Source organism: Bos grunniens, chromosome 16 (assembly GCF_055505025.1).
Source record: "Bos grunniens cultivar Pamir isolate PY7600 chromosome 16, Bosgru_T2T1.0, whole genome shotgun sequence".
Classification (NCBI taxonomy): domain Eukaryota; kingdom Metazoa; phylum Chordata; class Mammalia; order Artiodactyla; family Bovidae; genus Bos; species Bos grunniens.
Genome location: NC_141180.1, coordinates 41,171,184 through 41,184,920, shown reverse-complemented (window position 1 = coordinate 41,184,920; position 13,737 = coordinate 41,171,184). Strand labels below are relative to the sequence as shown.

The window sequence follows — 13,737 nt, the reverse complement described above, 5'->3', positions numbered from 1 at the left end:
TTAGTTGTATCCTTGTTTAGCAAGATACTCTTAAACAGACCTCAGTACCTCTTTAGGGGCCCTATTCTTTTACTTGAGGATCCTAATGTCTAGGGCTGATGTAGCTATTTTCAGTTAGAGCTTCTTAAAATTAGCTAATTGGGAATCACAGCCTTTGACATTAACAGAACAAATTAACTGAATCAGAGTGTGTTTTTCCTGGCAACGGTGACTCTGGCATTATTTTATTCATTTGTCTTCTCCCCTTTCCTTGGACTAAGCTATTTTGCAACGGTCAAAAGGGGATAAGGGTGGGAGGAAGGGTCTCTATCCAAGGAAAAGCAAACTTCACTTACCTCATCACCCAGTCTTCTATTTAAAAAAAAAAAAAAACTTAAAAAAAAAAATAGAAGTCCTTTTTTAACCACCCCCTATCACCAAGTCTGATGGTGTCTTTTAAAAATGACACAAGTGAATCAGAGGAGAGGGTTAGCTTTTACTCCAGCTCATTCACATGACAGAAACACAGCATGGATATCAAGAGTGCTGGATAGAAAGAGTCTCTCTCTGGGGAGGCCCATGGTGATACCGGCATCCCTGCCTTGCAGGGACAGCCCTGGAATAGCATTAAGATTACCCCAGGGCCTCCCACTTGCACTCCTTCCATGACTTAGTTTCCCTGACTTTACATGGAGCACCTTGAGAGTCTCCTCACAGCCCCACATTCTCAGTAATTCATGGTTCAACTAACCATAGCAAAAGATACATCAGTTCTTTATGTGAAGAGACAGTCCATGCATGCATGTTCTTTTCTTTACAAAGGTAAAAGCCCTTTGATTCTCTTTAATCTTGTTTTAAATGGTTGACCTTGATGTCTTCTGTACCGTGTCTCTTTTATGCATACATATTTTATGCATTGATTTAACTGACAGATAACACAGAATCCCTTTCACCTAGGGATAAAGCTCCCCTGTTTTGTTTTGTTTTTAGCCAGTTCCCCAAATTTTGAATAAGAGAAAACCTGTGATTCTTATGAGTGTGTCTTTGCATCCCTAATATCAAGGTTTGGTGCCATGAAGGACGAAGCTGCCGAGCCTTGAAGTCGTGGGCTCAGGGTTCACGGACAGTTAAGCAACTTGTGGGACTAGCCTGTGTCTGACTCCTCAGCAGTCATGTTCTGGAAACATCCTGACTTACTCCCTCCTCAACAGCCCTCTAAAAGCATGACTTCTTTTAGCAGCTGAGTGTCTTTGGACGAATGATGAATTCATCTTGTGATTTCTGATTTCAGCCATGAGCTTTCTATTTTCCTCACCATCTTTCTCCTTTAAAGAACAAACAGATAAATTTATGATTAGGTGTATTGATTTTTCAGGGAACAGTTATTATATTTAGCAACTGGATTTAAAAATCAAGCAAGGATTTTTACAAAGTATAATTGCTGAGACTAGAAACACCTTCAAAGCATTGTTTCTGATTCTTAATATTTGAGGCATATTGTGAGGCTACTATGTCACAGAATTTGTTACTGAAACCCCAAATGTAATTAATAATTTGTTGTAGGTTTACCATGAGTTGTCATGATGCTTAATATATTTTCATGAATATAGGAATTTGGCCACAAGATGTTCACTAAAGAAAATGTCTTTAATTTTATTTGATCCTCTCTATTAAATATTTCATCAAAATCATTCAAATACCACAGTGATTCTGGTTGTAACATAATAATTCACTAAAGTGGATCAATGGTTAATGTCAAAGGTTTTCTTTCTTCAGGGTCTTGGTTTCATTCTAGTTTGAGTGGAAGTAAATTAGTCTGGTGGTTTCCTTCTTGGGTCTAGCAAACTTGAGTTACTTTACACAAACATCTCCATCCCACCACAGTCCAGACTGACTGGCAGTCTATTTAGGTCAGGCTCAGGAATGTGGGAGCTTTACAGCTGTGTCAAGATAGACTTCAGATTGCCTTTAAATTTTCAATGTGCCCCTTATCTTACTTTTCCAAACATCTGATATTGCAGGAGGGTACAAGAAAAAGGAAAATAAGAAAGGATCTACATGAGACAGTACAAACAACAGAAATGCAGACAGAAAGCAGGGCAATAAATATAACAATAGACCATATACCATCTCAGCCCCATGGTAACTGGCACTGAGTTAACAAAACAACTTCTTCCACGTCTCACAACAAATAATAGCAAATAGCTCTGTCATTGTTCTTGTTTGGGGCTGTACATTGCTAAGCTTCAACAATGAAGGGAAAGCCTTTCTGAGTTTCAGGGTAGCCCATCCACCCCTGGTTTCACCTGATCGAGGAAAACAGCCAAGACTGGAGTCTGGCACAAGAGCCATTGTCCGGTGAAAAACGCACAGTCAATAGTTATTATTCGTCCTGTAGCCAGTCAGCAGCCAACTGTCACCAGCTGGAATCTGCTGAATGTTCCTACATACAAGTTGATGTCAGCTGAAAGAAAAGAAAACAATTCTACCCAGTGTAAGCAGACCCACAGTCTTGTAGACGCACACAAGCTAGTACTTCTGTTTCATCACTGCCCTCTTTTGTCTCCCTCACTGTAAGAAAAGAACGGTTTTACGGGGAACGATTTTTCATTTTCAGGCAGTTATGGTCAGATGGCATGTTTTTCAATGACTTCAGAGATTCATGGCACAGCATGATCCATGGCTCTTTCACCTCTAAATTTTCTGTAAGCAGCCAGCTCCAAGAATAAGCTGCTGGATGCTTCTTCCTCCCTCTGATTTATCAGTTACAAGGAAAAAATCAGAAGTGAAATTTAGCTTACTAGAGCCACTTCAGCCAATAAATAGCCAGGAAATTAAACATGAAAATGTAAATGCTGCATTTTTCACTCAGAATATGAATTACATGCCTACCTCCAGTTGTATGAGAGAGGAACTGAGGATTTAACTGAGGGTTTGATGGCTGTTGTCTACTTGTCATAATTTTATTTTATTTTATTGCTGCTTAAATATAGAATTTTTAAATGCCCTACGTTGAAACCCTCAGCTTACTGTAGCCAACATCTTGTAACCATTGTCTAGGGGAACCTCTGAATCTAAACATATATTTACACCCTTTAGTTGCCAAATGAAATCCATCTGGCTTACCCAGTGCCGTTTCCAAAAGAATATTACACTTTTAGTCTGGCCAGTATTTTTAAATGTAGAAGAGGAGGTGGGGGGTGAGGGGCGTGTTGGAAAGTCACTGGGTTTCTAAGAATCTGCCTGTGTACTGATGCCACATTAACAGTATTTAGATGAAGTTTAAGCTCATGTGGCAACTCTGACCATAAATAGAATTCCTACAGAGGGCAGTGTCGAAAGCCACAAAGAACTGAGGCAGGCTCATCATGGCACAATACTTTCTTTTCTTTCTGGCTAATTTTTAGGCATCAGAGCCACATGGTAGGCAAATCCACAAACAACGAGTGCTCTAATTTCTGAAATTATTTTTTAACCATTCCCATAAACACCAGGAACTGTCCACTCCTGTTCTCCAGCCAAAATTATCAGCTCACATGAATTGTAGAAAGAACACATTCCATCCAAGGACCAGGGGGAAAGATGCATAATCAAAATGGTAAATGGCAAAATTCTCAATTGCTCATGGTCAATGACAAGGCCAGGCCTTCTTGATTTTAATTGCTCAGACACATGGAGAATTCCAAATCTTCATAAAGTCAGCATTTTCCCCCACTGGGATTAAACACTGAAAAATGGGATAATACTGTTCTTGCTGCTGTTATGGGAACCCAGTAAATGTGTAGGTTAATATAAAATTTAGAAGTAAACTTTATCCTTTTTCTGTTTTTGTTTTGTTTTTGAGAAAGAGAGAATAAGGGAAAGACTAGATAACCACCAACTAGATATATCACCACAAGTGAATCCCCAGGCATCAGTGGCAATTTTGAAACCCGAGAGAAAGGAGACCTCAGGTGGCTCTGAATATGATTTGGAAAATAATCTTATTTTACAATCAAATATGCCAGTTGCCTCCACCATGTAAATAGATACCTGTATTAGGTTTCAGATTTTCGTGAGCAGCTTTATCTACATTTCAGTATATTTGACATTCATCTAGCATGAGACTTTTTATGATAAGAGGAGATGGGAAAGCCTTTTTTAAAGATATTTTGCAGCTCAGAGAATCTAAAATGAAATTATTCCACTTGGAAATGGATAATTATGTAAGGTATATTCTGTACCATGTGCATTTTTTAACTTTATATTAGGATTGCTTTTGAAGCCAATTTTAAGAGTGAATGCAGTTTTTCCCTCAAATAAATCTCCTCCTAGTCTCGTGCTCAAGTGTTTTCGCCAGAAAGTCTGCACTCTGCTTTGCCTTTTAGACCACCATTCATGGAGTAAAGCTATAAAAATGAGGAAAACGTCTACTTATTTTTAAAACAACTAGAATTTCTTTTTACTTCTTAGCAGTATTGGAAAGTATTTTAATAACTAAAATAATAAAACTTCATGTGAGGCCAGTGCTACCTTAATTATTGCCTCTTGGGGTGGAAAATTAAGGAAACATTAGTAAATGTGTTAACTAGAGAAACCACTGCAGTAATTTCCCTCCACGTAACTGGGTCTAAAGTCACAATAAATCCATGCTGTACATATCCTTTGAAAGAAAGAAAAGTTATAGTTTTAGCTGTAATAGTAGTAGTATCAGAACTCTCAGGACTGAAATTAATGGACCATAAAAATCCCTGCAATTCATCAGCGGACTTTGATTAACCTACTTAAATGCTCTCCAGTTCAGTTTAGGGATCTGTGATGAGGGTTGTTGATATGATTCCTTGATTTGTTTTAATATTTCGAACACTCTAAACTACCCTATTACCATCTTAATACTCTAAAACTAATAAGTATTTGGAAATTCATTTTGAGGCACCGTATCTTTGAATAAACATGTTGAAATCGTGTTTCTTGCTTTTGCTTAAAACTTTGGTGTGTGATTGATGACATCTTGTAGATTTCCCTCTTTTTTTTTTTTTTTACTATACTCGCCTCCTTCAACCCAGGACCCTTTCCATTTGATATATAGTGTTTATTCAGTCTTGTGACTGAACAGCACATGAGGCATTCATACCGATAACCACGGTTACTGTGTTGTTCCCTTCCCTGTAGAGCAAGAAGTCTCAGCAAAATATTCTTGAGGGTCACAGGGAATCTTTGCAACTTACAAATACTTTCCCAGTCTCTGTAGACTATTCAGGTTTCTGTCTATATGTTGTTATTTTTATCATTAAAGTTAACCTTTACATTTTTGTCTGTGGATTTCATACCACTTATTAAGGTGCATTTTGAGGTACAAAAATATGGAGCTAGAATAACGAAGGTAGTGCTGACCACTGTCTCCAGTCCGGAAAGCGATGTTAAAGCAGAAAGGCAAGGTTTTAGGACATTTGTCTTTACTGCATTCTCATTGCATTCCTGCTTTGTACTCCCCGTCATTCTGATCCCTTTTGTCTCTAAGTTAGGCACTACACCCAATTATATAGGACGGTCTTCCGTTGGTTACTTCTGTCGGACACCTGCCTTCTAGCTGTGTTTGGCAGGCCCGCCAGATGAGGTAATAATCAGAAGAAAATGTTCTGGTTTTTTGGCCCCATCCACGTACAAGATTATTCAAAACAGTTTTCTGTGAGTGAGAACAGAGATGCTTTGAGATCCGTTGGTCTAACATTCTGTGGGGGTGTGGAGGAACAAAACTGTAAACTTTTTTGATCCCTTCTAGAAGAGTGGAAATATAAATTACATCTGCCTTTGCCCATCCTCTCAGTGATGGTTACAGACAGATATATGTAGAAATGAGAGCCTCTTATTTGTAAACATTCTAGCTTTGCTCTCCCCAGCCGTCTTCTTGAGCACAGCTCCCATGGTCATTACAGCAGTGTTTTCCTAAAAGCATATTTTGTGAACTATTTCTCCAAGATGATGGCAGTTTTTTGTAAGACAGATGCCTAAAAGACATATGGTTTTCATAGATTTTTCCGTCTAGACTAGCTTTATTTAGTGACTTTTGGCCTGAATTGGTCTAGTTAAAGTTTCTGTAGGAGCGAGTATAAAATTTTTAAATGTGGGCATACCATTAAGGTGTAAAACAAAAAGTTTGACTTCTTATTGGCGAACGATTAGAAGGGATTGGTTGAAAATTTCCTTCAGGTTAAGTAATTGTGATCATACTGTGCACCCACTTGTCTATCCCTCTCCCACAACACTGTCCAGAATGGAAAGGCTTACCCTCAAAATCCGGTAACTGTTAAATTCATATACTTCTCACTGTTTTCCTGAGTAAATTCTTTGTATTCCAGTTGATGTGTGTGAGTGTGTTAGAAAGCTGTAATTCTTTCTGCAGACTCTTTACATGGCCCAGGGGACTTATGATTCCTTGCCCTTTTAGCACCAGTTTTTACAAACACAGCATTTCTCTCATTTTAAAAAAAGCGTCCAACAAGCCGCAGAGTAAAGGAGAAGAACATTCAGGAGTTTTTGTAGTGCCTTCAAACGCCGATGAAGATTTCATTTTAAAATGGCAGTTTTTGAGCCAGCGTCAGAAGACTCATTTAGAAACAATATGATACTTCAAGAGGAAAAGAATAATTTCTACACTTGCCTAGAAATCAACCTTTTGCTCCCTGACACCACAGATCCGTGCCCAGTTTAACTGCATCAGAACACGGAGACTTGTGGAAGGGAGAAAATGTGGGCCATTCTGTCTTCGCACTGAGCATTTAATTGGACTCCGTTACATATTTGTTCACTGACATGGCAGCTTGCAAAGCACACCACCTCTCTGTTTTTCTGTTTGCTTTCAGTGTTTTTGTTTTTCAAGCTTGAACTCTAAAGCATGTTAGAGCTCCTCCTGCTGGAATTTTTTTTAATCACTGGGATTCTAATTAGTAAACTGTACTTCGTCTCCATTTTTTCCTCTCGGATTGATACATGACCAGAAAAATACCATGTGGTGCGTTTAAAACTGGGTTTTTAATTCACTAGGTTTCACAATCAGGCAAAAATGAAACCTTGGTATAACATAAATCTTCTCTAAATCTTCAGATTCCTCATGCTCAGTTTTTGTTGTTGTTACAAAAATAAGAGGAATTGGAAAGTTAACTTTTGCATCTATATTTCTCAGTACACATTTACCCCCTTTGAGGTCAGGCCCCAAGTCGGATACTCATGCCCAGAAGGTTCTTGCTGTCAGAAAGGAGAAAAGGTCTTCCCCACCTTTCCAATGCAGAAGTGAATTTTACAGTTTCATAGAGAGATCCAGTGTTGCCTTTTTCCTCCCCATCCTTGTTTCTTTTCATTTCTTCTCCCTGACTTGAGGTGACAAAGCAGTGTACATCTCAGAAGTAAAAGTTCGCCTCTCCCAGTAGCTGGTCCTTAGCACCTCCTTCCCAACCTCTCCTCCTTCCCCCAAATGTCTGAATTGGCCAACCCCCTCCCCTGGTGCCTGGTGTGGGAGTGAGGGGAAGGGCAGGGAAAAGAGGACAGAAGACCGTGAAGAGGGTTAGAAATAGCTTTGCCCCAGCTACCATCAGTGGGACTAGGTTTCTGCATCCATGCATGTAAGTTCTTAGATCTCTTTGGGGATTTCTTGAAAGAGAGAAAGAGGTAGAGAGGGAGACAGAAGGAAGGGAAAGAAGAGGAGAAAGAGACAAAGAGAGAAAAAAGTCCTCAGAGGGGACACTGCCTAACTTCATTCAATAACCATGTGCGTGTGAATCTTTCAAAACCACCTCCTTTGTCTCTGTGTAGTTTTCTCATCACTATATTCCTCTGACCTTCTGTTTCTTTGCAAACCTTTTAGTCTTTTTCTCTACCTAGCTTCTCTGTTGTCAGTGATATAGTACAGAAACTAAAATATAAAAAGGTCAGAAGTAATGCTTTTTAGGAATCATATTTTAAAACAAAAAACCCTTAAAAACTTTGCTTTGTGAATTAGGACTTGGATTAAAACAAGTAGTTTTGCCACTTGTGATAAAATATGAGACATTTGATTTCTCAAGCTGACAGTACTTTTTCTAGCTTTTTTACCCCCTTCATACGTACTATCTCCTATCCCTGGAATGCCGGCACCCTCAACTTTTTCTGTTTTCTTCAAGCCCTTTTAACACCCCAACCTCTTTCCAACTCCAGTCTAAGACTCCAGGTATCCCTGAAACGCTTGAGGCATAATCCTGTCGTTGCACTTACCCAGCTGTGACACTGTTTACTTGTCTCTCTTCCCAGCTGGACTAGAGATTCCTGGGCAGTGACTGTCTCTATTTCTGTACCCCTAACGCTTTATACAGTACCTAGCACATAAACAGGGCTTATTGAGTGAATGAGAGAAAACAAAATGAGTTGATATACAATGTTTAATCAAAGTTTATTTTCAGAATTAGCCCAATCTTTAGTGTATTTTAAGAAATGATTTAAATGCACACTTTCTCTCTTGTTCTTGTGCTATTCCTTCTGTGCTAAAACCTTGCCTGGCTAATTCTTTTTACAAATCATAAACTGAGCGGAGTTCATGTAGGCATATAATCCCTTAAGCTGCCTTTTTGCTGCAACCACAGAAGTGGATTTATCTGTACCATCCTTATGGGTGGAACCCAAGTCAGACGTTTAAAATAAAGTGAAAGAAGTGTGGCAAGGTGGATTATATAACCAGTTATCTCAGAGACTAATTTATACAGTATATTATATGTTTGCATCTTCAAATAAAAATTACAGACTGTTTTTCCCCTTATGTTGTTATTTCAAAGTTCATCAGTTGATTCATACTTTCCCAATGACATACATTTAAAAATCATGGGTTCATTTTCACAGGGGAAAGAAATGCTGGCTCTAAAATGTAGCAAGAGTCATATTAGAGAATTTCTCTTGAATCCTTTAAATGTACTCCAACTTCTCTGTTGTTTCCAACATCTACTGTAAACTATTCTTGGACAGTACTGGCTCACTCTGTACCAAAGCTAAAAGAGCCAAAAATATGCTGGATAGCATCCTATAGTGTTTTTGACAGTTACAAAATATTATCTTCCATGTGGACAAAATCATGACTGTTCATAGCATTTTTCTGAACTTTGCCTTGGACTTTTTAGATATCCAAAACCTGTTTTTTTAATAAATGCTCAAATTAAGAAGCAAAGCACAATGCTGTGTTGAAATGTAAAAACACTGTGTCCCACAATCTGTTCTCTTAGAGCAGACATTAGCAAGAGGAAGTCCTGGGTCATAGTTAGCTGCCTTTCCATTTCACCTGGAGGTGTGCTCCTGTCTGATTTATTCCTGGGCATGTTCACTTATTCATGTCCTTGAATTCCTGCTTGAGACACTGCCCCCTACAGGTGCTATGAAAGGCTGCAAGCAGGATAAGGCGTAATCTCAGGTCATGGGAAGTTTATAATGTTGTTCAGATGATAAACTATGTATACATGCCTTAAACTTTGAAAAAGGATGCAAGGATTACGTTATTCAAGAGGGTCATGGAGAAGTAAGGCATTTCAGTTCCTGGGAAGGAGAAACTATGGGCATCCCCCATTTAGCTGACTCAGACGCCACCAGAGCCATTTTTGCCTGAAGCCACTTGGGAACCACGCACAGCAGAGTCCATTGTGGGAGGCATGCGTCACGATTTTAGAAAGTTCAGAAGCAGTTTTTGCTTTTGTTCTCTAAGAAATTCATCCTATGTAGCCCTCAAAAAGGAGAGATACTTTACTTCTTGTGCTTAGATAGACAAAATCCTTCTTTTTTATCTTTTCATCAATAAGACCAAATGACCCTAAATGCAATTACATGTAAATTAAATTTTAAAACAGTTGTATTTTAAGACTTTACCTATATCTAATAAGTAGAACTTATGGTATAAATTGCATATCCTTTTTATGCAAATAACTGTCCTTGTAGGCAAATATAATTAATTCCCCTAAAAGTATCAGTCTTTGATTTTTTTAGAGTTTTTTATTTTTTTAAATTTGGGTCCACCTAACTAATTAGGCTGGGCTTCAGTTGTACCCTTTTCAAAGATGACAACTTGGAATAGCGTGGTTAGATGTGCTTAGTGTCTGCACCCACTGCCATGTTCATGAGCAAGCTTCTCTAAACAAGTAGTTATTCTTCTGGTGATGACTAACAAAAAAACTACTGTAGTATAATATCTCAGTCTTTACAAAATAAACCTAAAACCAATTTGACCCATGCTTGAATCTGATTTCCAAAGGTATCAAAGAATTTCCACAACCATTTCTTCATCTTTCTTAAGATAGTTTTTCCCAGCACTTTCTCTTTTTTAATCTGACTTCATCTGGCAAGTGAAATGAATTGCTAAGAAAGCAAGGACAAAATCATTTATTATGTCTTCAGACAGTTTTCAAAGCATGGGACAGCAGCATTAGCATAATCTAGGAACTTACTAGAAATGTCTCACCCCTATAGAAAGTCTGTGTGGGACCTAGAAACCTCTGTTTTAGCAAACCCTCCAGGGAGTTCTGATGTACAGTCTAATTTCAGAGACATACCCTTAGAACATGCCCATGTGACTGCCGTATAGAAAAAATGCCGGCCTGGGAGTCCTGATATTTTGGTTTAAGTAAGGAAAGGATGGAGCCTGAGCTACATAGGCCTAGGCTGGCTCACAAACTTATCAGATAGATAAATCTCACTTTCCATCCTGAAGAGAAATACAGGCAGGGGCAGAAAGACCAAGCCATGTCAGTAATTGGTGTTACGATGCACCCCTGTTAAGATCGGTCACGCATTGTGAATACTCAGAACCAGCTAACCCAGAGAAGAGCAAATGAAGATTTAGTTCTCCCATTCTTAGAAAAGAATCAAATGAGACAAGCAGAGAATTGATTCATTCTTCTCTCTTATCATTGTAGCCAGTTTCTCCCCCACCATGCCACCCACCCCGTATGAACATTCGACTTTCTTACAAAATTTGTCATTGTCCAAAATAATGCACCCGGCCCATCCCTGCAGCTACAAATGCAACTTTAAGTATTACATCTTTCCCTTTGATTTGGAAGCAGAAACATGGCTCTTCTATCGTAACCATAAACCGCCCACACACCACACAGTGTTTCAATAAACACTAAGTGATGCAAGATGCTCCATTTCAATATAATGGGTAATTTAATGAAGCCCATCTCTGTGCAAAGTAATGGAGAAAAATCTGGTACAAAACAAATAACTCTGCTTGGCCCAAAACAAACTGTCTTATGAGGTGAATATCTTTGGAAACTCTTTGAATGGTTAGGAACTGGACCAATGAAATGAACTTTAACAATAAACCTTAAATGTTTTTCTGGTGTTGAAGTTGGCAAACATCTTAGCATTACTTATTAAGAAAATTCACACTGAACAACTTGATGCTCCTCTTAGATTGTTTCCCTTACTAGATTATCAAGGGGTTATTGTTTAGAAATAAAATGGTGCTTATTTCTTCCAGAAGGCTTGACCAGCTCTTCAGGATTTTTAATTACTAAGTACATGTATGAGTTATTTTAACTTAAAACTAGGCATATTTTAAAGATGTCATAATTTTTTTAAGAGACCATGATGGAAATTTGATCTTTCTTCTTTTTCAATCATTAATTCACCACACAGGGTGCAGTGCCTATTTAGTGCCCTAGGGACTCCCTTAAAGTGCTCGTAATGGATAGGTTCTGCTGATTTATTTATTTGAAAAAAAAAAGTAGCATGAGCCAAAGACAAAGCTGAATTCTGGGATATGGTGATGAACAAGACAAACAAAAGACCTGGCACATAATAGAAAGTTGTATTTTTTTAGTTTCCTGCCTTGCCTTCTTTCTGCAATTGCCTATTATCGTTGACTTTGTCTCGTTGCATCAACACAGTCCAAAGATTGGAGAGGAGATTAAGGAGAGGTTGCTGTGCCATCAGAGTATTTCAATCTTTCTATTCTCTGTCTCTATCATTGAGTCCATCCCTTCCACCTCCCCACTTAATTTCTAGTTTCTTTAACCCCATTATAGACCTACATTCTCCTATGACTTTCAAATTTTATATGCCATGATTAAAATCATATTTGCCCCTGCTTTAACCACATTATTGTATTTTCAAGCTCTGAGCCTGAATTACAAAATTTTGCCTCATTTTTTCCACTTAAAATGGGGTGCTGTAGTAAAACCACTTGCATACTTGTTTTAGCCCATTTGTATTCCACTATGAATAGATTTGAGTTTTTAAAAATTATGGAGCATAATACAGACCACATAGTACATGCTCAATAAATTATACATGCAGTGCATAACTGGAAAGCATGTTACAGATCATCTAGTCTGAGTCTCCTGTGTCATAGATGAGAACACTAAGGCTTAGAGAAGTTTAGTGACTAATGATTACACAAATTGGCAGTTGGAGCTAAAATACACATCTTTCAACTTCTGTGTAAACGTGCTGTCTCAAATATAAACCTCTGACAAATGCTTCAAAAAAAGTTGCATTTCTGGCCTCGCTGGACCCACTCTCCTTGAGCTAGTCTATACTCTAGCCTGTCTGAACATCTTTGTGTAGGTACTTTTCAGTCATTCACTTGTTTGTCTGCTATTTAATAAATATTTATTCACTGTCTTCTAATCACATTATACTGAATACTGAATATATGTAATAAATACAGAATATGTGGTCTCTGCACTCAAGAAGTTTGCTGTCTACCGGAGAACACAGGCCATAAGCTAGTAAATACATAATGGCAAACAGTTAAGTGCTATGAAATGCATAAAACCATGAGGTGGTGAGGAGTGGTGGTTGGAAATTATCTGATGGTCAGGAAGTGCTGGGCTATGACATTTAAGCCAAGAACCAAAGAATCAGAAGAGAACTCAGTTGCATTCCTTTCTCTCTTGGCTACAACACTTAGTCCAAGCTATCACATATGCATGGAACAGTTTCTAGCCCACCATGCTACACTGTATTCTGCCCCTCGCTGCATTTGTCATTTCAAGTCTACTTTTTTCAAATAAAATTGCCTAATTAAGTCCATCCCATTATTGAGCCTTCTGATGGAGTTTTGCTTTTTCAGGTTCAAATTCTGGCCAACTTTCTTACTCCTCCTATAACTGCTAAAATGCTAAGAATATATTTCTATACGTTATGTGACTATCAAACTCCCCGAGGAAGGGCCTGTGATTTAGTATTTATTCCAAACATCTACTAAACAGTTAAGCAGTCAAATATCCTGTAGGTAGAGTTTCTAAGAGTCTAAATCCTACACGCCATTGTAGCTGTTGTTTTGGCTTTTTTTTTTGCTAGAACAGTGATTTATTTTTTTAAAATACCTTAGTATAATGTAAAGATCTGTGGCTATCAAAAGTATTCATAAGTTGTTTCTTCTGGGAGTAACTTTCATTTATTCATTTGTCAAACGTTCAATGAATGAATGACAATCTCTGACCTAGACACCACAAGAAAGTGAAGATGACTAAGACATAGTCCATTTCTGGTCAGTGGCAATAAATATATAAACCTAATTCTAGAAATACATTGGGATGCTAGAGAAGCATCAAGATAGGAAAACGTAGGTCAGAGAAACTTCACCAAGGTGGGTGTGGAGGGAGGAATACAGTTCTAGCAGATAAACAAAAGAATCAGAAGAGAACTCTGATTGAGGACATCATTGAGAGCAGCTCCATGCTAAACACTCTATGAAACACCTCAAGTGGACATGACCTCTGGCTTCTGGCAAGTTCACATCAAAGGAGAAAATGGCTGGGTTCA

General features: G+C 38.3%; 1 protein-coding gene across 14 annotated transcripts in view; it reads left to right on the top strand.

Annotated features, from left to right (window-relative positions):
* Positions 1–13,737, top strand: part of DNM3 (dynamin 3) — a 658,236-nt gene that overhangs the window by 619,973 nt on the left and 24,526 nt on the right. For 2 of the 14 annotated variants that reach the window (XM_086344643.1, XM_086344639.1), the window contains one exon: positions 1,043–4,925. The exons of the other annotated variants lie outside the window; for them this stretch is intronic. In XM_086344643.1, the coding sequence (XP_086200769.1) occupies positions 1,043–1,079 (37 nt within the window). In that variant the 3' untranslated portion in view covers positions 1,080–4,925. Of the gene's footprint in view, positions 1–1,042; positions 4,926–13,737 lie in introns of those variants that run through there. 14 annotated transcript variants of the gene reach the window in all.